Raw genomic sequence first — 26,554 nt, 5'->3', positions numbered from 1 at the left:
AGCACACGGAAACGCCGTTTACCTTCCCGCCAGTAAGCGGTCCCTATTTATCTACTTGCACCTGGGGGTGCTTTTGAACTGCTAGGTTGGCAGGCGCTGGGACCGAGCAATGGGAGCGCACCCCGCCGCAGGGATTCGAACCGCTGACCTTTCGATGACTGTATTAGAGATTTGCAAACTTCTAAATGCCCTCCCCCCAAACCAGGCACAAAACCACCCCATTTTCCCTCAAAAATTGGAAAATAAATTATTTGCTTTATGAATGATGAATTTTTCTTAAAGACTAGGTGTTGATATATTTAGCCCCCCCCCTTCTCCCCACAATTTCTAAAATTGTAACAGGAAGACTTTTATGCAAGCCCATGTATAGTATCAGATTAGTGCAATTCCTGTACACCGAGGACAAGCAAGTCCTGAGTTTACAACTGAGATTACAACTCTCAAATGCAAGAGCAAGATGCATTTCTGCTCTTGGGGGCCACACCCTTTGTCACAAGAAAAGGAAGGCGGATTCAATGCCCTCTCTGTCTATGGCCTTCCTCTTGTTGGTGGATCTTCTTGACTAGGCTCCAAAGAACTAGGAATGGGAGGAAGTACAGGGAAATATAACTTTGCTGGCATCCAATTCACGCTGCTGCACATCTGTTGGATCCATGATCCAAAGGTAGAAATGTTAAACGAGGAAAGCATTGCTCCTGCACTTGCCTCAATTACAAAACAAGCAGCACACTTAGGACTCAGTGTTGGAAAGGTATTTTCAAACACTGCAGGTATTTGACCAAGGAATGCTGTCTGGGATTCTGCCAAGCATACCTCTCCTGCCACATGGTGGCAAGGTCTTTACACAACCCAACTCCCTTGCTTCCTACCCACTTCAGATTCACCCAACTTCTGAGGCATGTGAAAGAAACTGGTCTATTTTTGGAAGTACTCACACCAAATCAAGAAATAAGCTGACATGTGAAAGGGGAGAAGTTTGTTTCAATCTGGGCAAACCTTCCCTTTCTAGAACTGCAAGAGAAATATGATGACAAATATGAAACAACAGAAACCGATAGAGCTAGCTTAGAAAAAGAGAATGATTAAATTTCATGTCGCGTTCATCTGAGTTTTGTTTCCCCTTCCTCCTTTTCTTAGCTATTATTATTTCTGCTTGACACTGTGGAAGACTGGAGAAGACATAATTTTCAGAATAATTATCTGTTTTACTATAATGTTGGTTGCTTCGGTGTGTGTGTGTGTGTGTGTGATATGCCTTCTCCTCCCTAATTGGCAAAACCAAAGAGATGCTGGGCTTCTTACTGAACTGCAGCTTACAGCTCCATTTATAACCAAAACTTAAAATAAAATGTAATTTGTAATTACAGTGGTACCTTGGTTCTCGAATGGCTTGGCTCCCAAATGCTGCAAACCAGGAAGTAAGTGTTCCGGTTTGCGAATGTTTTTTGGAAGCCGCACAACCGACCCAGCTTCCGATTTGAGCGCAGGAAGCTCCTGCAGCCAATCGAAAGCCGTGCCTTGGTTTTCGAACAGTTCTGGGAGTTGAACAGACTCCTGGAACGGATTAAGTTTGACAACCAGGGTACCCCTGTACTGTCAGAATGAACTACTTTTAATATACCACACATGATGCCAAACCAGGTTATACAAAATGAATTATGTCTTCCACACCCATTTTGGCTTACTGTATGGTCTCATTCCTGGAGAAAGACGTGACTCTCACTGAGCACGTGAGCCAGGGTTTTGATGTGTAGGGTGCAGAGGAGAAAAGCAAGCCCTATGAGGAATGGTTAAGGGAGCTGGGTATGTTTAGCTCAGAAGAAGACTGAGAGGCGATAGAACAGGGTTGTCGCATGGGAGGATGGAGCAAGCTTGTTTTCTGCTGCTCCAGAGGACCCAAACCAATGGATTCAAACTACAAGAAAGGAGATTCCAGCTAAACATTAGGAAGAACCTTCTGATGGTAAGAGCTGTTTGACAGACTCCCACAGGTGGTGGTGGACTCTGCTTCGTTGGAGCTTTTTAAACATAGGTTAGGTGGCTTTTTCTCAGGGATTCTTTAGCTGAAATTCCTGCATTGTAGAGGGTTGGAAGTAGGCCCTTAGGGTCCCTTCCAACTCCACATTCTATAATTCTATGTTCCTAAAGGAATAAAGTTCTTTCAATATGTATAGGGTACATAATAAAGAAGCGTTACACTTTTTCAATTTGTCCAAAAAAATCCCAGTCCCTTCACCCAACAAGTTTTTTCTATGGTTTCTACATTTACAGAAATTTTACCACTCTAAACACATCAGTGGCTATTTGCAACTAAGATCTGCCCCAGTTTAGTACTAGGCCCGAGACTAGATATACTGAAGGAGTACAGTGGTACTTCTGGTTATGTACTTAATTCATTCCAGAGGTCCATTCTTAACCTGAAACCGTTCTTAACCTGAGGTACCACTTTAGCTAATGGGGCCTCCCACTGCCACCGCCACACAATTTCTGTTCTCATCCTGAGGTAAAGTTCTTAACCCAAGGTACTACTTCCGGATTAGGGGAGTCTGTAACCCAAAGTGTTTGTAACCTGAGGTACCACTTTGGTGAACCCCATTCATTTCCCTTGTTTATGAGAATGAACTGAGTTGCACACTTTTCCTATTACTGCACATGTGAGGGGAGAAGCTTCCAGGCCTGGTTGATGGCAAACCAACACCCAACTATGGTTTGGTGGCATGTCAAAATACAGCTTGCAAACAGAATTACACATGCGAGCATGGCCAATCAAAGGCGCTTTCAGAGTAACCATCTGGGTCTAGCTAGCTTTTCCTTCATACTGCAAACAACAGGGTTTGGACCAGTTCAGTGTATTACAGCTCAAGTAGACACATCAGCTGCTTTTATTGTATATGAGGAGGTTATTTGGTTTCAGAAATGGCATGTAGTCCATGAAGAACCAACGCAACCTCTTTATCATAGAACTTAGGGGACATATAATCATAGAATTGTTGAGTTGGAATGCACTGGTGCATTAACATATTAGCCACCTGCTCTATTAACAATCAGCCTTAATGCTGCTGGGTTTTAATTGTGTTTTTATCTTTTTGCCAATCACAGCAAGAAAAAGCTGATGGGCACATTACAGCATGGAAGCTGTAATAGCTTACTGAAACCACAAACTGAAGGAACTTCACAACCACGTTATCAGAGAAAGAGCTAGCTCCCATGAATTTATGGGAAAACTCATGAAGATGTATGGTAATGCTACTCAAACACACCACCCAAGCCACTACACTTAAGCAGCTCGTACACCTACCCAATACAGCAGGGTAAAAATGGAAGGGCGAGTGGGTCCAACACACACTCAACTTCCTGGCCACTAGATACCAAAACTACCATCAAAAAGTGAATTCTGCACCTAATGCCACTGACGACCAATGTTTTACCTACACACATCAAAACCACCACCCCACCCCAAATATAACCTCAAAAATTACTTTGCAGGACAGCAAACATTATCAAGTCAGTTTGCAAATGAAAATTAACACCAAGACTACTGATGGATTATATCTTTTGACTCATCATTTTTACAGAATGAGTAATATTTGCTATGATGTACACCTCTTGCTTTTTATGTGTCAATCCTAAAAATGTAACTCAGCTACAGGAAAAGGGGAGGGCGAGTCTTTGACACATTGTGTTAATAGATATACTGAGGAATACATTTAAGATTCCAGTGGCCGTTAATCCATTACCAGGCACGTGTCACAGCTAAGGCCTCCTAACTTCTAAATCATAATTATGCTTAATTACAAGCCCTATCTGTAAAGTGTCATCTTGAAAGAATAAAGGCTCGAAAGAGCACTGTACTATCATCAGACTACCGGGGGCACTATCAATAATGACTGCCACTCTACTGGTCACCTAGAATCATATTCATTTATAAACACTCCCACAGAACTCACCGTACTGAGAAATCTTCCCTTCCACAATTTATTGTTTTATTTAAAGATGACAAAGTGAATCAAAGATGCTTCATAAAACAAAACAACAAATTTGGGTGTAAAAAAAATTGAAAATTTTAATCAAACATCATGCAATGTTTAAAGTCAATTTATGCCAGCCGATGCTGTAAAAAGATGTTCTGGCCATAATTCAATTTTGTGTACACAGCCTGTCAGGCAATCAGCAATCACACTCCATCAAGTATTCAGGGAAGAGGGAGGCTCTAAAGGTAGCCCCCCCCCGCAGCTTCTTCTGTCAAATAATGCTATTCAGCATTATTTTCTTATATCCAACCATGGTTGGATTAGGCCTGGAACCACTTGCACAGCATCCATATGACCATGCAGGTGCCCATTAGATGGATCAGGGCAATTGTGTTTGCAAATGACTTACATATATAAAAAACAAAATGTATGAATTTGTATGAGCACATTACCTTATAAAGTATCCAGTACTGCACATCTATTAAGAACATTTGGACCACTTCACTTGCCTTATGCTAAAAAGCAGAGGATTCTGACCACAGATAGGATAGATTACTACTGTTCTGTTATCAGAGTTAAGATAATCATGAATTGATGTTATTTTAGTAGGATTTTCTTTTAATGAACTCTTCTGCATTGCCTTTTGAAGAGACATTTAGTATAATACCACCGCCCTCTTTGTACTTTCACTACATAATGCATAGCTAAGATGTCCAATTCCCTCAGCACTGCACAACCAGATATAATGGCACCTGAGCAAAAACAAGCCAATAGCAGTTTTAAAAATAGCACACCCTACTAGTTGCAGCTGATTTTTTTATTTAATTAATTTATACGGTCTTTCTGGAATCTAGATTGCCAACCCCGTTCTGCTAGGATTGCATCCCATCCTTCCGAGGACTGGCTGTTCTTTTATTGTAAATCCACACATTTAAAATGAGTTTATACATCCACACATTTAATAATTCTAGACATTAAAACCTCAATTTAAGGATTTTTAAAACTGACTGATGAGAGGGAAAAGGAAGAAACACCCTCCCCCCCACATGCACAAAAAACCCCCTCAAAGCCACCCAAAAACTGAATCAGCAACCATTAATTATTAATACAGTATATTCAATTTATCTGCAGAATCCCAAAGCTGCATTAGAGAGGAATAGCTTTCTAAAGTCAAAGAAGACCTAGTTTGAAACCATGTTAACGAAGAAAAAACATTATGTGCTCAATTAGCAAACATAAATCTGAAATTAGGAGTATTTGCCATGGGAAAAAAACCAACCCCCCCTAAATTCCATCACCGGAACAGGGAAGCACCAGATGAGACAGTCCTCCTTGAACAACCATTTTATAAAAAGGGTGGTTCTGAATCAAGCAGAGAAACAAATAGGCATCACTTCAGCAACCCTTGCATTTAGCACCCCAAAATGAACATGGAAAAACTGGGATCTAAGCCTATGGGAGAACTGAAGGGGGGGAGGCACTCTCACTCTTCCTCACAACCAGCCCCAGCAACCCTGTAAATCTGCATGAAAGGGCTTAATATTTAGGGCACAGTCGAAGAGCAAATTTGCTTGTCTTGAAATGCGAAACCTGGCAATTAGATTTCATTTCTAACCCTTTCCTCAGAATCGCCATGTTAAGACACTCATTAAAAAGCTGCCTTGGCTACCTAATTTTTTCTCGGGGTGTGTGTGTGTTGTGCCTTTTGGTGGGAGGGGGGAAAGAGGACCCCCTTCTTGCTGCATAAACACACCCATTATTTTTAAAACCACCCCATTTTGAGACTTGTGGTTCTGAAATGAAAGGGAGCCATATTAGCTCACTTTTTTTGTGTGTGTCACTATACACCCTTTACAAATCACTATCACCCCACCCTCTTGCCACAGTGCTGGGAAATTTGAACTCCACTTTTAAGCTAAATTAATTCCGGCTGTTCGGTTAAAAATACCAAAAAGGGAGGGGGGGATATATACAACAAGAAGCCATTAATCTTCCTTAACCACACAAGTCATGAGGACTTCTCTTCCTTCCAATCCACTGTGTTTGAGCGTGCTAGAAGAAACAAGGCTTTAGATGAACAAGCACTCTCCCTTTCCCCAAAGGCACACCCCTAGTCTCAATACTACCTTCAAAGAGAGGTATTCATTACCCCCAAACAGATGATTTTCTATTTAAATGACACCCAACTACTGATATTGCCACTGTAGTCCTACCATGTCTAGATTTTCACCAATACCCCCAAACCATCATAAAAGCTGCCTGCTTAACAGGTTTTGCTTTTTCAAGTGCAGCTGCAATAAAACGGGTTTTTATAACTCAGCGGTTCATCTTGCAATTAACACGGCTGTAACTTCATGACTACCTCAATATTGCCCTTATTTAGGGTATCTTCTCAATCCCACGGGGTACTAGTGTAGGCAACGAAGACGATGATTTAGCTGCTCTCTTCAAATAGTAGTGCTGCTGCCTTTAAACCATTCTCTCTTTTTTTTAAAAAAGGCCACACCTCCTGTCCCCTACTCCACCCCTCCCTTCCGACATTTGGATTTTTCCTGGGGAGAAAAATGTTTTAATACATTACAGCAAACCTGAAGGCAGAGGCTGACTTAAATTAATGATATAGCTTATATACAACTGCAAACCTCAAGAGCCTTACAGTATCATGCTCTAAACACACACACACCAGTTTCTATCAAACCACATCTCCCCTTTCCTCCCCAAAACATTTGGATGCTTCTAATGCTTTCTTATTTTAAAGAAACTCCTTTATGTATAAAAAATTGGATTTCAATCAACTTCACCTCCTCATTCCAATAGTGCCACACATCTCAAATGTCGGTACTATACTGTAGGTATGCTGGGTAGAAAAGTGTCCACCACCCTGTGGTATTTTAGACCACAAAAAAATCAAATCCCTCCTCCCCAAAATAGAAGTTAATATGAAATATAGAGGGAGAAATGCAAAGGGATAAAGGAATGGCTGGATTCAGCCTCAAATTTCTGCGCTCTCCTGCTCTCTCACACACAAAAACCAGCCCTTTATCCCCTGAAATATCCATTTAGATTTCATCATAGGTTCTAAAGGGGAAATCTTTTAAGAGGCATCAGATAAAATGTTGTGTGTGGTGATGGGGAGGGAAAGAGGAAACCCCAGCACCCCCAAATACAGCCTCAATACTTCAGACCACCCTAGAGATGGATACTAGGCGATTATCTGGGCCTTATAACCCCCCCCCCCGCATTAAAAAAGCCCCACCTGCTCCAGAACCATCTTGGTCCTTTGTATTTCCACGCCTCACTCACGGCCCTCTCCAAATTTAAGATAAATCGCACCCCCCACCCCACAAAAAACACCAGGTGTGTCGGGTAATGGAGGGTGGGGGGTCACAACTGAACTCCACCTGAAGCCTCAAACCCCCAAAGGCCTGTTAGCGCCCCCTCGTCAACAGCACCCCCCGACCCGCAGGTTCCGCCGTCGTGTGAACAGCCAAGCCCGGGTTGCGGGGGGGGGGGTCCAAGGCGAGAGTCAGGAAGAGAGAGCACCCTCTTCACTCTCCCCTTTGTAGGCAGCTCTACCCCGGGGGAGGGCAGCCATTGGGAGCCCGACTGCCCTCCAGTGGGGCAAATACCCGCCAGGAGCCACAAGGGCAGCGCTTTGGGAAGGGCACGGCTGGCCATGGGGAGCGGGGAGAGTGGCCTGAGGGGCGGATGGACGCGGATTCAGCTGCGGGGAGAGCGGCCGAGGAGGATGAAGTAAGGGACAAGATGGCGGAGGCCTGAGCGCTCTACCGGCTCGAGCCGACCTATCCTCTTCCCTCGCACCAGCGCCGCCCTGCGAGCGCTCAAGCGGAGGGTTACCGGGGGCGAACCAGGCCGATACCCACCTCGTCTGATCGGGCTCGGTCCGCTCTATCCGGATACGAGCTTCCCGGGGGCGGAAGGGAAATCTAGGCGGAGGATGGAGGCGGATTACGCTGTCCCCCCCTCCCCCTTGCTTTGTAATTTGTCCAAGGCCCGATGTGGCAGCCTCGGCGTCTAAGCACCGACTAAACGGCCATCCGGGTCCCAGGCCCCGGCGGCGGCGGCGAAGCCACGCCCCCACACGCTGCACGGGAGGCGGGGCTAAGGGGGCAAAACCCCGAAGGAAGGGAGTTCGAAAACAGAGAAGCGGGCGGGCGGGGGTTCGAGGGAGTTCAACGGGCAGGTGTTGCAAAGGGAGTCTGGCAATTCGGCGTAATCCGTGCAATAGCGGGGCGGCTCCTGATCTGTGGAATTGGCTCCTCTTTCCCTCACTCTTTGCAAAGCAGAAAGTGGTTGTATTTATTTAAATAGGGGCTATTGGAGGTTTGAATTGCAGCAACGCGTTGCAAAAGCAAACCGACCAGAGTGGCAGTGATCCTGGATGTAATCTTAAACGGTGCCTAGGAGCTGGTTGAATATATATATATATGGGTGTGCAGTTTTAAGTACGCATAACATTTCTTTTTTTCACCAGGCCTTTGGTTCTTAATTATCTGTGGCCTCCTTGAGTGGGTGAGATGTTTTAATCCTGAATTTATTTATTTTTGGGGATTATATTTCATATTTCCCCTTGCCACTTGGTTTTTCTTTTATGCTATCTAGGATGTATGTGTGTGTGTGTGTTTATATTATAATAATAATAATAATAATAATAATAATAATAATAATAAATAAATAAATAATTTATTATTTATACCCTGCCCATCTGGCAGAGTTTCCCCAGCCACTCTGGGTGGCTCCCAATCAAGTGTTAAAAACAATACAGCATTAAATATTAAAAACTTCCCTTCAGATGTCTTTTAAAGATAGGATAGCTGCTTATTTCCTTCACATCTGAAGGGAGGGCGTTCCACAGGGCGGGCGCCACTACCGAGAAGGCCCTCTGCCTGGTTCCCTGTAACCTCACTTCTCGCAATGAGGGAACTGCCAGAAGGCCCTTGGCGCTGGATCTCAGTGTCCGGGCTGAATGATGGGGGTGGAGATGCTCCTTCAGGTATACAGGACCGAGGCCGTTTAGGGCTTTAAAGGTCAGCACCAACACTTTGAATTGTGCTCGGAAATGTATATTGTATGTTGCTTTGAGATACCTTGGTTTTTTTAAAAGAAAGTGACCAATCAGTTTAACAAATAAAATACGTAAAAAGGCGAAAGATTTGCACGATCTGAGAAGCCAGAGTAAAAAATAAAATAAAATGTTCCAGGGTTTTCAAGAGCAGATTCGGGGATGGCACAGGGTGCACGGTGGGGGAGAAGAGGTGTGTGTGTGTGGGGGGGGGTTAATCAAATTGTGCACTAATCCCATTATTAGAATCCTTCCAGAAATATGCCTGGGGCTGATGGGAGTTGGATATTTGGAGGGCACCCGGTTGGCAAAGGCGGGTGCACAGGATTGCAATTTTCAGCCTAGGGCTATACCCAAGGGTAAGAAAGCTGTTGGCCTTCACGAAGTCGCCGGATTGCAGTTCTCGGGGCTGATGGGAAATTAAGTCCAAGAACGCCTAAAAAAGTGGCACAGGAATCTCAATTGTGCTATGCCAGGCCTAGGCAAACTCCGGCTCTCTAGATGTTTGGGACTACAATTCCCATCATCCCTGACCACCGGTCCTGTTAGCTAGGGATGATGGGAATTGTAGTCTCAAACATCTGGCGGGCTGGAGTTTGCCTATGCCTGTGCTATGCACACAGTGGGAATAAGCTTACTTCTGAGTAAACATGAACAACACTACATTGCAAACACCATCGTTATTGGCATTACGATCAGCAATTGTAACTGAGGAATCTAGTATATATATATATTTTAATGGAGAGAGTAAAAAGTAGAATAACAAATACGACCTAACAATGAAATACCTTTTCCCCCACCCCACCACTCCATGAGGCAGAGTTCTGCCGTGGGAGGACTCAGAAATACTATTTCAAATGAACCCCTTATTCTAGGACATTTTTCCAAAAGAAAGGCTCTCGTGTTTGCAAAGAGCTCCAGGAACAGCTTGGAGGCTGGAACCAACCATGTAGTTAAAGGTATTTTTTAAGGAAGATCTGCAATTATTTTTTTGGGTGGGGGTCCGGCTGGCTTCTCATCCTTCTCTTTGGCTTTTTCTTCATACATCAGAATTCTGCAGAAATAAGAAGGAAATATGAATTCACAAGAGATGCCCCTTCTTAAATCAGACAAGTGGCCATTTAAGAAAATAAGACGAGCTCTGTTGGACCAGATAATACCCCCCAACCCACCAGGTGTGTCGTGTAATGGAGGGGGGCGGGTCGCAACTGAACTCCACCTGAGGATAATAAGAGTCTGAGACCGGAAAATTGTTCTAGGATTGGGGGTTATTCTAGATTTCATCTTCGGGGTCCACCCCAAAGCTGCTTTTCATATCTAATATGGGATTCTGCATATAAAAGGACTGCTAAAGTGGTCAGGCCAGGCCCTTTAAGTTAATGGCTCAAGCTCACTGTTAAATTTTGGCTTTATTATGTTAACTTTGGGCCAAAGTGGGGACCACAGAGAGACTCAACAGCTGGATTTTCCAGTGTGGCAAGCAAAAACAACTGAGACACCTTAAAAGACAAACCAAATTTATTATAACACAAGCTTTCATGAACTTTGTCAGATGCCACAAACTTAAATCTTAGTTGACAGGTATTTAAAGGAGAGCATTGGATGGTGGAAGTTGAACCTTAACGAGATGCAAAAAAAATACAGTCAGTGATAATTAGAGCTTAAATGTATGTTGAAGAGACAGGCCTTTAAACCTTTTATAGCAGCAGGCTGCTGAGATGGTTGTATTAACATCAGTAGTGGGGCAGAGTCATCACTTGTAAGTTAAATTGAGAGAAAGGTTGTTGTTTTTTTAAAGCATGCTGCATGTCTTAATTAGATTACCAATGCCAGGATATCTGACTGTTTCTTGCAAATGGTTCTACAGGTGCATCTGATGAAGGGGGCTTGAGTCTATGAAAGCTTACACCAAGTTATTAAGGTACCACAAGACTTTTTGGTTGTTTGAATAGCTGAAGCCGAGTTCACCGGGGACCAGTGGCTGTGAAGGAGTTGGTAGTCTTGAACTAGGCTGCGGAGAGAGACAGAGACTTGACTTGCTCTCTGTGCTGAATCCAAGGCTATACAGTGGTACCTCGGGTAAAGCACTTAATTCGTTCCGGAGGTCCGTTCTTAACCTGAAACTGTTCTTAACCTGAAGCACCACTTTAGCTAATGGGGCCTCCAGCTGCCGCCGCACCGCCGGAGCACAATTTATGTTCTCATCCTGAAGCAAAGTTCTTAACCTGAAGCACTATTAGCAGAGTATGTAACCTGAAGCGTATGTAACCCGAGGTACCACTGTACAGCTCAGGGCCTCTCATAGAAACCTAATGGGGGGAGCAAGATCTATTGGAGAGTTAACATTGTGAGCCCTTCCACTTTATGCTCAGTGTCCAATAGTGAAAGTAGAACACAGTCGTCATGTTTATTATGTGCCATAATAAAAGCCATATATCACTAAGACACCACAGACTTCCATGTAATACCTTTAGGACTGCCTCTCTCCATATTAAATTTCCTGGACCCTGAGATCATCTTCTGAGGCCCTCCTTCATGTGCCTCCTCCTTGAGAGTTCTGGAGGGTGGCAACACGAGAACAGGGCCTTCTCTGCAGTGGCTCCCCATCTGTGGAATGCTCTTCCCAGGGAGGTTCGCCAGCACCTTCATTATACAGTGGTGCCTCGCAAGACTAAATTAATCCGTTCCGAGAGTCTCTTCGTCTTGCGGTTTTTTCGTCTTGCGAAGCACGGCTATTAGCGGCTTAGTGGCTATTAACGGCTTAGCGGCTTAGCGGCTATTAACGGCTTAGCGGCTTTAAGAAAAAGGAAACAAACTCGCAAGAACTCGCAAGACGTTTCATCTTGCAAAGCAAGCCCATAGGGAAATTCGTCTTGCGGAACGACTCAAAAAACAGAAAACCCTTTCATCTAGCGAGTTTTTCGTCTTGCGAGGCATTCGTCTTGCGGGGCACCACTGTAAATCTTTAGGCGCCAGGCAAAAATGTTCCTTTTCAACCTTTGGCTGACTGACTGACAACCGATGCCCTTTTGTGAAATGTGTTGGGCGATTCTTGGGTTATATAATAATAATAATAATAATAATTTATTATTTATACCCCGCCCATCTGGCTGGGCCTCCCCAGCCACTCTGGGCGGTTTCCATAGAAACCAAAAATACACTAAAATATCACATGTTAAAAACTTCCCTGAACAGGGCTGCCTTAAGATGTCTTCTGAATGTCAGGTAGTTGTTTATCGCTTTGACATCTGATGGGAGGGCGTTCCACAGGGCGGGCGCCACTACTGAGAAGGCCCTCTGCCTGGTTCCCTGTAGCTTTGCTTCTCGCAATGAGGGAACCACCAGAAGGCCCTCAGCGCTGGACCTCAGCGTCCGGGCAGAACGATGGGGGTGGAGACGCTCCTTCAGGTATACTGGACCGAGGCCGTTTAGGGCTTGAAAGGTCAGCACCAACACTTTCAATTGTGCTCGGAAACGTACAGGGAGCCAATGTAGGTCTTTCAAGACCGGTGTTATATGGTCTCGGCGGCCGCCCCCAGTCACCAGTCTAGCTGCCGCATTCTGGATTAGTTGTAGTTTCTGAGTCACCTTCAAAGGTAGCCCCACGTAGAGTGCATTGCAGTAGTCCAAGTGGGAGATAACCAGCTTGTTCTTGGTTTTGTTTATATTGTGTAGTTTGTGTTTTTATATTGTGTTTTTTATGTGGCGAACTGCCCTGAGACCTCTAGGTATAGGACGGTATACAAATTTAATTTAATAATGATGATGACGATGGTATAAGGAAATCAAACCCAAGTTTTGCGTGGGCAAAAATCTGATATCTTTGAGACCGGACTGTGCGTTAATGGTACTTACATTTTAAGGATAGCTGATCGCTTGCCCAGCATCATACGGACAAAGTCCCGGTAGGAGATGGTTTCGCTCATACCTCCAGTCACCTCAGTGATCATCTTCTTTAGCTCCAGGTGGGTCTTGGCTGCGCCCAGTTTTTCTAGCATGCGCTTCAAGGCCATGATATCTTGGGGGAAGGGAGACAGCAAACCTGTATAACTAAAGTGGACTGCCATAGAGTGCGCTAAAATGATAATAAAATAATTTATTATTTATACCCCGCCCGTCTGGCTGGGTTTCCCTAGCCACTCTGGGCGGCTTCCAACAAAAGATTAAAAATACATTAAAACTGTTATGTACTGAGTTGAATAGGATCAAAAATGCAGCAGTCTGATTGGTCCTAGAACAATAGGATTCAGAAAGCAGCAGCCTGATTGGTCCTAGAACAATAGGCTACAGAATGCAGCAGTCTGATTGGTCCACAGGAGCCACCCAATCCAGCTCCAGGTGGAAGTGAATCCACAACCTGATTGGCCTACAGGAGAATCCCGGAATTAGCCAATCACGTGGGGCCTATTGTGTAAATAATGTATATAAAGCAGACATTCTGGGGGAACTTCCATTCTTCCTCACCACGATGAGCTGAATAAAGAGCATGAAATCCACTCTCGACTCCGAGTATATTTCAAAAACATTAAAAATGCTTCAGATAAAGAAAATTAACGAACTAGGGAGCAGGAATGTCTCTGGTGCGGAAATTTGTGCATACGCAACTACAAAGCCATGCTATGAACACAATTCACCCACCTATATCTCCTTGTGCATTGAGATCAAAGTCCATGTATTTCTCTGGGTGGGGGAAAGAAAAAAACAAAACAAACAAGTTAATGTAAGTGTGCAATAGCCGCCTTGCTAAATTGGACGCAAAGTCTGGCCACTCCGAAATTCCTGTCTCCAACTATGGCCAGCTACGTACCCCTATGAAGGTCCCAAACAGGGTGCAATGAAAGGACTTGGTCTTCATGTCCAGTTCCTAGCATCTAGTACTTCAAGGTATACTGCGACTAAATATGGAGTTCTCGTCTTAGCTCTCCAAAAACTGTTACTAGATATATGCTCAACGGGCTTGCCTCATTATTTTCTTTCTCTTTAAAAAGATAAATTTTATTTCATACAATCGATACACAATCTACGTATTAAAAATCTATTTTAAAAAATCTATAAACAATTGATTTTACAACTTTTATAAAGCTAAACCATTTTACCATTAGAGAACCAGAAAAAATATTAATAGGTATAAATGTAAGCAGGACTTGGTAAAGTTGCAAGTTGTTTTAAACTTGCTTTTCAATATTGTGTTTTAATGTTGGAACCTGCCCTCGGACCTTAGCGTGAAGGACAGGTATAATAATAATAATAATAATAATAGCAATTAATGAAGGGTGCAGATACTTTGTCTAGTGTCAGACTTTTTCTTCTTTTTGTTTAGAGCTTTCTCCTTTTTAAAAAATGTGTTGATTTCATGCCTTCATAAATACATATACTGTATTTTTTGCTCTATAAGACTCACTTTTTCCCTCCTAAAAAGTAAGGGGAAATGTGTGTGCGTCTTATGGAGCGAATGCAGGCTGCGCAGCTATCCCAGAAGCCAGAACAGCAAGAGGGATTGCTGCTTTCACTGTGCAGCGATCCCTCTTGCTGTTCTGGCTTCTGAGATTCAGAATATTTTTTCTTGTTTTCCTCCAAAAACTTGTGGTCTGGTGCGTCTTATAGAGCGAAAAATACGGTAATTAATTACCTGCCCAGAAATCCCCAAAGCTTGTAATACGCAGGAATGAATTACCAGCTTCCACTTCCCTAAGCCTCTCTCCTTCCTTGCATTGCTGCTACTTTAACAATGTCCAACTGTTCCCTTACCTTCCTTATCACATCTATTTTATTAGTCTTCTGATCTTAACCCCCACGCCCTTGCCATAGTCATTGCTGGATGCTGCTGTTTATCAACTATATTGTGATGGTTTGCTTTAAATTTCTGATTATTCTGTTATATATATGTAGTCATATCTCAGGTTACAGACGCTCGGGTTACAGGACCTGCCGAAACCCGGAAGTTCCAGAACGGGTTACTTCCGGGTTTCAGGGGTCGTGCATGCGCAGAAGCGCTAAATGGATGGAACGGAACACAGTGCTCTAGCCAGAACGGTCAGCTCTCAATTGGTTCTGTTCAGTGATTTCGCTCACTGTTTCAGCTCAGTGATTCAGCTCAGCTCAGAGGGTGGCTGCATCTGGCTGTGCTCTGATGTCCATCAATCCCACCTTCGTCGCCAGTGTTAAGTTGTGGGTGGACATATCAGACAACACAGCGATTCTTCAAACAGCTCTTGTTTATTCACAGGCCAGAACACAACTGAACTGAAGGGTTCAGCCAGCCTGCTTATATAGAGCTCCACTACAACGCAACAGTAACCATTTTCTGTAACTATCCAATCACTGAATGTCACTCTCAATCCCTTATTTGCATATGTGGACCTGAGTGAAAACTATCTACAGTATCCCCCTGCTGGCCCAGGGTGAAAACATCAGTACATAACACCAGGGAACTCTGGGAATTGTATCTCTGTGTGGAATTGGGGTGGTGGTGGTTCCCAAACAACTCTCGGCATCTTTAGCAAACTACCATTCCCAGAGTTCTTTGGGGCAAGCCATGACGGTTTAAAGCGGCGTGACATTGCTTTACATGTACGGTGCAGATGGAATCTGTTGTAAACAGAAATTGCCCTTTTCCCTTATGGGGTATCCAAGAGCCCATATGGAGTCCTTACATAGGTTCCCTATTGGTAGGAGAAGACAACAGAGGCCAACCAGAGAATATTGAGAAGCAAAGCAGCTAGTAAGCTTGATCTTTATTGATCTGTTGCAACAGGGTGCTCCCATCACCCGCAGGAGAGGAGGAGGAAAATTCCTATCACTAAACCACATACAGTGGAACCTCGGTTTTGGAACGTAATCTGTTCCAGAAGACCGTTTGACTTCCGAAATGTTCGAAAATCGAAGGGCTGTCGCCAATTTCAGTGGGGGGGAAAGAGGAACGCGCTTCGGAAGCCGTTTGAGTTCTGAAAAACATTCAAAAACCGGAATACTTCTGGGTTTTCGCATTCGGGAGCTGAAACACTCAGCAACGGAGCCGTTCAAGAACCGAGGTTTGACTGAAATGGAAGAAGGAAGTCTAAAATGGACCAGCCCCTACTGCCTCCAGGGAAGGAAAGCTCAACACTGCCTTACAAGGCGCTGAACAGTTCATATGATTGAGACATTAATTTCTCCTCTGGCTACAGTGATGTAGCTCCTGCCAAAGTTCAGCCCTCCTGCCCCATCCAAAGCACCCCCAAATGACTCCTCTGAGAGTGCTAGGTGATGGGGCTTGGGCATGGATAGGCAAACTAAGGCCCGGGGGCCAGATTCGGCCCAATTGCCTTCTAAATCCGGCCAGCGGACGGTCCGGGAATCAGCGTGTTTTTACATGAGTAGAATGTGTCCTTTTATTTAAAATGCATCTCTGGGTTATTTGTGGGGCATAGGAATGCGTTCATCCCCCCCCCCTCAATATAGTCTGCCCCCCCAAGGTCTGAGGGACAGTGGACCGGCCACCTGCTGAAAAAGTTTGATGACCCCTGGGCTTGGGAATCAGCAAACAGGCCTGGGGTCTGCATCCTTTTTTATTTTCTTTTAAAATATATTTCTTAGTTTGGGCAGCTGGCTGGCAGCTGGCTGGTTACGAAACAAACAAGCAAAACCAGTTCGCCACACAGATTTTGCATCATTATAAAATATTTCCTTTTGTTTACAAAAGTATGTGTGTCGTCTCTTTCTTCAGGTTGTGTTTTCTACGTATCAGTTACATTTGTTGTGAGACGTTGGGTGTTATATGCAGGAGGGGGAAAAAAGAAACCAAATGGGCATTGTGCAGTTTTGCATTTTGGGGGAAAAAAGGGGGGCGGGACTTGCTTAAATCATTCTGCCACCATGACTAGATGACCCCAGAGTTAAATGGGAGTTCGTTTATGTTGCCCTGATGCTGAATGTATTTACAGTGGTAACTAGGGTTAAGAACTTAATTCGTTCTGGAGGTCCGTTCTTAACCTGAAACTGTTCCTAACTTGAGGTACCACTTTAGCTAATGGGGCCTCCAGCTGCCGCTGCGCTATTTCCGTTCTCATTCTGAAGCAAAATTCTTAACCCAAAGTACTATTTTTGGGTTAGCAGTGTCTGTAACCTGAAGCATCTGTAACCTGAGGTACCACTGTACTTTGGAATAAGCACCATGCTGTCATAGAAAGGAATATTGGTTGGGTACATGTTCAGAATAGGCCCATTAATATTTGCAGACCTAAATTAGTCATGTCTATTATCATAAAATTGTAGCATTGCAGGGTACCCCGATGGTCATCTAGTCCAACCCCTTGCCATGCAGGAGGGTCTCCTCTGTGCAGGGCTAGAATTAGATGCAGCTCAAAAGTATTTTTTTGTTATCCATTTCTGCAACAACATGGGGCTTATTCCCCCCCATCCCACACCCCCTTCCGCAACCTCAAGTCCTCCATGGATGGCACTCACTCTTAAATATTGCTAATTTGTCAGGTAGGTCTTCGTCAGTGCTGTATTTGGGGTCATCCATAAATTCCTGTAGAAAGGCAGGGGGGGGGAATATTGATTAGGGTATGAACAGATCCAGGAAGGTCCAGTAAAAAAGGTAAAAAAAGGACGCCTGGATGGTTAAGTCCAGTCAAAGGTGACTATGGGGTTGCAGCACTCATCTTGCTTTTCTGGTCGAGGGAGCCGGTGTTTGTCCACTGACAGCTTTCTGGGTCATGTGGCCAGCATGACTAATCCGCTTCTGGTGCAATGGAACACTAACGGAAACCAGAAGCGCCATTTACCTTCCCGCCACAGTGGTACCTATTTATCTACTTGCACTGGCATGCTTTCGAACTGCTAGGTTGGCAGGAGCTGGGACAGAGCATCAGGAGCTCACTCCATTGTGGGGAATCGAACCGCTGACCTTCCGATCAACAAGCCCAAGAGGCCCAGTAGTTCAGACCACAGCGCCACCCGCTCCCAGTGCCACCTAGTGACTGAAGTAGGTAATGTCACGAGGCACACCAGCTGCCAGGGAAAACGGGAATCACCCCCTCAAGAGAGCAGGAAACATCAAGCCAGCTGAAGGGTGGGGGATGAAGCTTAGAGAGTCTCTGCCAGTCAGTGCAGGCCACCCTTTGTCAACCCAGGGTCCCCAGAGGTTGCTGCCAATGTTAGAAATTCCCCAGGCGCGTTTTTGCAACCGGCTCGGGTCCAGTGCGGAAATTTCTGGATGCCAGGTTTGCAACTGACACCACCTGGAAGACTGGCTTATTTAAGACTTTACCGCAGTGTAAGAGCTCCGCTTCCTCCTGGATTTAGTTTTGCACACCAGGCATGCATACTGTGAAGCTAATCCGTCCGTCAGCCTCGCTCCTCCCCTCATGTTTCAGATGCCTGCTTATTTCAGATAATTTAACAGGAAACCTGCCTTCTGTCAAGTCAGAGCGTTTGTCCACCTAGCTTAGCATTCTTGCACTGACTGGCAGCAGTGGCTGTCTAGGGCATCAGATGGGGGATCTTTCTCAGTCTCACCTGATACGCCAGGGCTGGAACCACACACCTTCCCCATGCAAAGCATGTATTCTGCCACTCAGCTGTGCCTTCCCCTCAACTTTAACGACTCCCTGTATGCCTTGCTTACTTGCTCATTCATCCTTTTAACTTATTTGAGAGGATGGGGAACCAAAAACCTTTTTTTAAAGCAGCTGTAAAACTGCTCTGGCTACTGGACTCTGCGGGTCCACATGCAAATTATGGTGACATCACATGTGCTAGCCAGTCAGTGCTATCCACAGTCGCCTTCTTCTACAAAGCTGTGGAACCATTTGTCAAAGAGCTTGGCTCCGAGGTGGGGAATCTCAGGCCTGGACCCTGAATGCAACCTTCCAAGCCTCTTCATCTGGGCTCCAGTATTCTTCCCACACCACACCCCCTCTCCTAGTCCAAGCCCCTTTGCTGTCTCTGCCTTGCACCCTCATTGTGGGGTTTTTGTGTGTGGTTTGGCTGGAATGCATCCTTGGAATCTGATAATGTCTTGTCTGTTTGCCTGGATGGGAGAAATTGTATAAAGGTAACAATGACATTGGTTGCTCCACCATAGCTGTCAACTTACAGATTTGAAAATAAGGGACCAGCAGCCTCAAAAATAAGGGATCAGCAGCCAAAATAAGGGATTTTCCAAGCACAGGTATGTTCAACTTCTGAGCGCCTCCGAGCCAAAGGCAGAAAGCCCAGCCAGCAGCCAAACAAAGCCTCAAGCCTCAAGGAAAACCACCATCACCTCTCCGCTGGGAAGCGCTGAGCAAAGGCGTGTCCCCAGGCAATGCAGCCGATTTGATCAGCACAAGGCATGCAAGCTCCACCCCCCCAGTTGTTCTTAGACTTCTTATTGGGTGAGTAATGCAGCCAAGCAACACTGGCCGGCAGGGAGGGAGGGAGAGGAGCTGTTTCCTTTGAAACCTGGGAAATTTAAGGGACATCATCAATAAGGGACAGCAGCGGGACACAGCGCTGGGATAAGGGACTGTCCCGCCAAATAAGGGACACTTGACAGCTATGTGCTCCACCCACCTTTGCCTCTGGCCCTACCACCAGTTGCATCTGGCCCTGCAGAAGTTTGTTCAGAAGGGAATGTGGCCCCTGGCCTTAAACACCCCCCACCCCTGCTGGAGAAGATAAGGCACGTGAAGGGCTGTGTGCAGCGAAACAGCTTCCAGAATGGCTTGAGCCTCCTCACCCGCAGTGCTAAGAAACCGCCTTACCTTGTTGAGGGAGTCCAGGAATTCCTCCTGCTGGGCTTTTAACACTGCAAACGCTTTTCCTCCTAGGAGGTGAAGAAGAGGGTTATTGGTTGGCATTAATGTCCTGGTTTTCAGGAGTAAAAATGGTGGGGGGGATTTTGTCAAATGTTGGGGGAAACCCAGATGTATGGCGATGCGATGGAAAAAGCAGCGGAAACAGCTCCAAAAGCTTAAAATCGCTATTTTGGGGGTTTCCTTAATTTTGGTGGTTTCCTTAAGAATGTTGGTGCTGACCTTTAAAGCCCTAAACGGCCTCGGCCCAGTATACCTGAAGGAGCGTCTCCACCCCCATCATTCAGCTGAGGTCCAGCGCTGAGGTTCTGGCGGTTCCCTCACTGCGATAAGTGAGGTTGCAGGGAACCAGGCAGAGGGCCTTCTTGGTAGTGGCACCCGCCCTGTGGAACGCCTTCCCACCAGATGTCAAAGAGAAAAACAATTACCAGACTTTTAGAAGACATCTGAAGGCAGCCCTGTTTAGGGAAGTTTTTAATGTTTAATAGGTTATTGTATTTTAATATTCTGTTGGAAGCCGCCCAGAGTGGCTGGGGAAACCCAGGCAGATGGGCGGGGTATAAATAATAAATTATTATTATTAAGAAAGCTCAACCATTTTGTGGTCTTCCTAAAAAAACGTCAGGAACTCTGCCAGTGCCAGGAATTTTACTTTTTGAAATATGCCAACCCTAGATAATAGGGCGAGTGGAGTAAGAGTTATTCGGGAGTGGAACAGACTCCCACAGGGGGTGGTGGACTCTCCTTCCTTGGAGGTATTTAAGCAGAGGTTGGAGGCCCATCTGCCATGGATGCTTTAGCTGAGATTCCTGTATTGTAGGGGGATGGTCTAGATGACCCCTGGGTCCCTTCCAACTCTTAAGATTCTATGATCTCCCTGACTTTGCCCTAATATATTTTTTTATCAAATGCCCATCTCACCCTTCCTCCCAAAGGGGTCCAGGGAGGCGAACACTTTTGTGGTAAGAAATAAAATATAATTAACTATAGAAACATACAGTGGTACCTCGGGTTAAGTACTTAATTCGTTCTGGAGGTTCTTAACCTGAAGCACCACTTTAGCCAATGGGGCCTCCCGCTGTCGCCGCACTGCCGGAGCACAATTTCTGTTCTCATCCTGAAGCAAAGTTCTTAACCTGAGGTGCTATTTCTGGGTTAGCGGAGTCTGTAACCTGAAGCGTATGTAACCTGAAGCGTATGTAACCCGAGGTACCACTGTATTGGGGTTAGCTAGGGGTGGCAGTGTAGAGCATATCGGTAGGTCCCTTCCAGGCCTGCGATTCTGTATCTAGTGAGGTTTGGAATCATTATTATTGTTATTGTTACTATTACTATTATTATTATTACTACTACTATTACTATTTTTATTATTATTACTAGAAGAAGCTGCTGAACCAGTCAGAAGAGTCTCTGTAAGGCAATGTCCTCACTGCCATTTCCATGTCTAAAGATGTTGCTCTGTTGCCATAGAGACAAATGGGGGTGTGTCTTTTCCTATCTCCCCTTGACCGGATGCTACACTATCCTAGGATGGAGGACAATAGACTGGAAGAGACTATTGGCTGATGCTGGAAGCTCGGGACACAGAGGCTTGTCTTGCTCTGTGCTGGACCCAAAGGCTTGGTGCTGGTGGGTCTCTCTGGGAAGAAGAAGAAGAGTTTGGATTTGATATCCCGCCTTTCACTCCCTTTAAGGAGTCTCAAAGCGGCTCACATTCTCCTTTCCCTTCCTTCCCCACAACAAACACTCTGTGAGGTGAGTGGGGCTGAGAGACTTCAAAGAAGTGTGACTGGCCCAAGGTCACCCAGCAGCTGCATGTGGAGGAGCGGAGACACGAACCCGGTTCCCCAGATTACGAGACTACCGCTCTTAACCACTACACCACCCTGGAACCTAATGGGGAAGCAGGAACTGTCTTGCCACGAGCCTTTCCATCCTATGCTGAGGTTGTAAATGAAACCATAAACCCAGAAGACACTGCATACTCCGTTGACCTTCATTCCAAGGAAATTGAACACAGATAAGCACAGCCACCCTTGGAGTCTCTCACCGCTTGCAGATTGCGGTGCATGCCACAATATTTAAAACATGTGAAAACTGTTAGGTAAAGGTAAAGGAACCCCTGTCCATTAGGTCCACTTGTGGCCGACTCTGGGGTTGCGGCGCTCATCTCGCTTTTTTGGCCGAGGGAGCCGGCGTACAGCTTCCGGGTCATGTGGCCAGCATGACTAAGCTGCTTCTGGCGAACCAGAGCAGCACACGGAAACGTCGTTTACCTTCTCGCCAGAGCGGTACCTATTTATCTACTTGCACTTTGAGGTGCTTTCGAACTGCTAGGTTGGCAGGAGCAGGGACCGAGCAACGGGAGCTCACCCCGTCACGGGGATTTGAACCGCCAACCTTCTGATCGGCAAGTCCTAGGCTCTGTGGTTTAACCCACAGCGCCCGTGAAATCTGTTAAGTAGATCTAAAAGCTATAAAGCATCTGAAGCAAATTTAAGAGTAGATGCAACAAAATCAGGCATCTGGATAGATCTTCTGAAACAGAAAAGTTTCCAATGGACATCTAGAAGAGAACAGTGATGGCGCTGCTATGGCCGTTAAACGTCTCTGGAGTCTCCCAGTTTCTGCCATTTCCTCTTTCCGACACAGTTTCCTGACTTGCATGTGTGCTGGCGGTTATGTGTTTCAATTTCTGTAGACTGCTTTGCTTTTGGTTCGCAGTGTCGTTTGGCTAACCAAAGAGGAACTTAGCCCAAATTTCCTGACACAGTTTTTTTGTTCCCTGACCTCCCCCAGTTGCAAAAGGGAAATGGGATAGGTAAACAACAGCAGCAGCAGCAGCAGCTACCAAATTGAGGCATCACAACTGTGGTGGGGAAAGTGGGGGGGTGGGGGCATTTACAAAGCTGGGGGATGGGAGCACCGGTTTAGGGTACACTCTAAGGTAGGGGTAGCCCACGTGAGGACTCCAAATCCCATCACCCGCAACTGTTGGCTGTGCTGAAGAAAATGCTTCGGGATGGGAGAGAGAGAAGTGAGAAATTACACTAAATGGAACTTCCCTCCCACAGTTTTTTCTTTAGTCACACCTACTCCAGACATTTAAAGCATACAGTGGTACCTCGGGTTAAGTACTTAATTCGTTCCGGTGGTCCATATTTAACCTGAAACTCTTCTTAACCTGAAGCACCATTTTAGCTAATGGGGCCTCCTGCTGCTGCCGCGCCACCGGAGCACGATTTCTGTTCTCATCCTGAAGCAAAGTTCTTAACCTGAAGCACTATTTCTGGGTTAGTGGAGTCTGTAACCTGAAGCGTATGTAACCCGAGGTACCACTGTAGGTTTTTATGCAGAGGTTGTCATGGGTGATGCAGCAGAGATGAGAAAGTGTTTGGATTTGATACCCCGCTTTATTCACTACCCTAAGGAGTCTTAAAGCGGCTAACAACCTCCTTTCCCTTCCTCCCCCACAACAAACACTCTGTGAGGTGAGTGAGGCTGTGAGACTTAGAATCATAGAATCATAGAGTTGGAAGAGCCCACAAGGGCCATCGAGTCCAACCCCCTGCCAAGCAGGAAACAGTTCAGAGAAGTGTGACTAGCCCAAGGCAGCTGCATGTGGAGGAGCGGGGAATCGAACCCGGTTCACCAGATTACGAGTCCACCGCTCTTAACCACTACACCACACTGGCTCCCTCACAACCCACTTCCTTCCGATTAGAAAAGGGAAGCTGTGGATGAGCAGAGGTGTGTGCAGTTCGGGCAGCCCTTGCGCATGCGCAGATGACAACACATGCACAAGTGACAGCTTCAGTGCGTTGGAGTTCCGAGTATGGAAACATGAGGCAATGGGGACCGGGGGAAAACTTCCCCTCTGCACAGCAACGTAAGTATCAGGGAGGGGGAGAATTCAGATCAGGAAAATGGCATGTTGGCAAGGTTTAAGCCAACCCCCACCCCCAGTTGCTAGGACCAGATTTAGGTTCCCACCTCAACTGCATTTGCCCTTGAAAAATTAAATACTGGAGATTTGATTGTGACCATCTTGTCTAGTGCCAAGGAAAAAGAAAGTGTGAACAACTGTTAAAAATACTCCTTGACTGTCTTTCAGGGATTGAATCCAGATTAAAACCAGTGGAAGATTTAAGGAGCCAATTCACAAACCTGTTACAGTATCATCAATTACATGATATGTTTAAACTAGATAAGAAAAATGGGTTTCCGGACCAAATCTGAAAGAGATTTATTACAGAATAAGGATAAACTATATTGTCTAAAATGTATAAATTGTAAACACAGGACGAGCTGGTAAAAGCTTCAATGATACACTGGACAATGGACATAGGGCATAATATAGCTCTAAACCTTTGGAAGAATGATTTGAAATTTACTGCATGCTACACCCTGGAAGAAAATTACATGAAAATGATTAATAGATGGTATTTAACCCTGAGCAGACTGGCTAAGAAATATAAAATAGAATCAGATTTGTGTTGAAAATGTAAAGAAATGGAGGTGACTTTTTTTTCCATATGTGGTGGGCGGGTAAAAAGGTTAAAGGAAATGACTTATAATGAGATAAAAAAAAAGTTTAAAACAACTTTCCCTAAAAGACCAGAGGCATTTTTGCTAGGAATCGTTCAGACAGAGGCTCCCAGGTCCCAGAAAAACCTATTTTTGTATGCAACAACGGCGGCCCAAGTTTTCTTAACCCAAAAGATATTTATATCCCTCCAAGGATGTACCCAGTTCTCTCTCACGTCTCCCAGTTTTATTTTCACCACAACTCTCTGAGGACGCAGGTGGTGTTGGTCTGTCTTCTGTTGTTTCCCAGCGTGATAGGGTAGGCCGGAGTTTGCCAACCTGTTGCCCTCATGATGTTTTGGACCACAGCTCACCTCAGCCAGCTTAGCCAATGGTCAGGGGACGATAGGAGTCGTAGTACAAAGTCTGGAGGGCACCAGGTTGATGAAGGCTGTGTGCACACCATGCGCCTAAAGCACATTCCCACCCCCCTCCAAAGGATCCTGGGAACCGCAGCTCCGTGAAGGGTCAACTATAGTTCCCAGGATTCTTTGGGAGGGGTGGGAAAGTGCTTTAAAGGTATGATGCAGCTGCAGGTTTGGCAACCCAGCTGCAATCTCCTTCGCAGGCTGCTGCCCCGCTCCTTCTCCCTGACGTATTTCCAGATTCCCTCTTGCCTTCCTTGGGTGCCTCTGCTGGTTATATGCTTCTCTCTGCTTTATGGTCGCTAACATTTCCTGCATCCAAACCTCTCTCTCTCTCCATAACAGTCTTCACCTTTGGATACACCACAAGCCTCCCATCTTCCTGCACCCTGGACAGTTACGATCTCTTTCCTGGACTAAGATGGTTTCCTCAGCAGCCGATACCTTGGGGGTCCATGGGTCTCCTCTTAGCCTTTTCCTCGGAGGGTTCCCCTCGACTTCTTCTCTGCTGAAATGATGTCTCGCCTCCTCAGCTGCTCCCTCCTGCTCCTTCTCTGTGTGCATATAGATATTTCAGTCTGTAATATATATGTGGAGGCGACTTCCTCTTTTGCTCTGAGAAACCACACAGCTCATTGACACTCGCACAGACCATGTGGAGAAGGAGAGAGGAAAGGTTTTCTGAGAGGGCTTGCGCTGCAAAATGGGAGGCCTGAGAGAGAGAGAGAGGAAGTTGCAGGCTGCCCTTCAGCAAAAGGAAGTTGGGGGCTGAAACACAGTCTGGGCGGGGGTTGGTCCTCGGGCGCTGCGTTGTCGACCTTTGCTGCCGTAGGTCTTCGGCTGCTTGCCGTTTTGAGTTGCACGCCTGACCGTTCGCACCTTTTGTGTCGCACTGGTGCGGCTAGAGGTTGTCAGCGTGGTTCCCATGGGTGCAGTGGCACGCTCTGCCACCCCCATCCACTTCCTTGGCCACAAAGTGGTGCCGCCTTTTCCTCCCTTGAAAAAGGACACACAGCTGGCAGATTAAGTTGGAAGAGCGATGCCCTTTCCCACGCCTTCTTTCAGCTCTGTGTGCTTTTTGTGTGTGGCTAAGGTTAGTTCTACTGGGTGTTGTAAACGAAAATTTCCCTTTTCCCTTATGGTGTATCCAGGAGCCCATATAGAGTCCTTACATAGGTTCCCTATTGGTAGGAGATAATAACAGAGGCCAACCAGAGAATATTGAGAAGCAAAGCAGCTAGTAAGCCTGATCTTTATTGATCTGTTGCAACAGGGTCCTCAACTCACCACACGAAGGAGGGAGGAGGAACCCAGAACAATGGCACGCAAGGCCTTATAAAGACTTTTGAAATTGCCACCCTGTAGATCAAGACCACCCCCAGAAACATCATACATACATCACAGAAGGGATGTAACATAAGACCACCCCTCAGATACATCATACCTTCATCACAGAAAAGGCGGTCTAAAACAGAAATTTGAATGCTGTTTTTCTCCTGTCGTTGTTTATCTCCTGTCTGGCAGGCTACTTGATTGGATTTCCTGGGGAGCCTGGCCAGTCTTTTGTAATGATAAATACTTAGTTCCTGGGCCAGGTCACAGGCTCACACCCTATTCATATCTTAAATGTGCCCTTAAGACAGGATTTGTGGGGAAAGAGACAATGGGGAGGTTTCCCACTTTGACCTTGTAGTGCAAGTAGATAAATAGGTACCACTCCAGTGGGAAGGTAAACGGCGTTTCTGTGTGCTGCTCTGGTTCGCCAGA

At 45.6% G+C, this 26,554-nt stretch overlaps 2 protein-coding genes across 8 annotated transcripts in view; both read right to left on the bottom strand.

Moving 5' to 3' along the window:
- The window catches only part of PRRC2A (proline rich coiled-coil 2A), a 43,299-nt gene extending 35,251 nt beyond the window's left edge, over positions 1–8,048 (bottom strand). For 6 of the 7 annotated variants that reach the window (XM_053379062.1, XM_053379064.1, XM_053379065.1 and 3 more), the window contains exon 1: positions 7,856–8,048. The gene's annotated coding sequence lies outside the window, so the exon portion shown is untranslated. Of the gene's footprint in view, positions 1–6,333; positions 6,449–7,855 lie in introns of those variants that run through there. The other variant, XM_053379063.1, reaches the window with a different exon arrangement.
- A 1,722-nt stretch (positions 8,049–9,770) lies between these two features.
- Positions 9,771–25,476, bottom strand: AIF1 (allograft inflammatory factor 1). The gene is given in 7 exon segments (XM_053379399.1): positions 9,771–10,108; positions 12,910–13,072; positions 13,693–13,734; positions 17,500–17,566; positions 19,785–19,846; positions 25,232–25,297; positions 25,300–25,476. Coding segments are annotated over 7 exon segments (540 nt in total). The 5' UTR covers positions 25,352–25,476; the 3' UTR covers positions 9,771–10,020.
- Positions 25,477–26,554: the final 1,078 nt, after the last annotated feature.

This window comes from Podarcis raffonei, chromosome 2, assembly GCF_027172205.1.
Source record: "Podarcis raffonei isolate rPodRaf1 chromosome 2, rPodRaf1.pri, whole genome shotgun sequence".
NCBI classification, from domain to species: domain Eukaryota; kingdom Metazoa; phylum Chordata; class Lepidosauria; order Squamata; family Lacertidae; genus Podarcis; species Podarcis raffonei.
The sequence above is the reverse complement of the archived record's forward strand: the minus strand, read 5'-3'. Positions and strand labels throughout refer to the sequence as shown.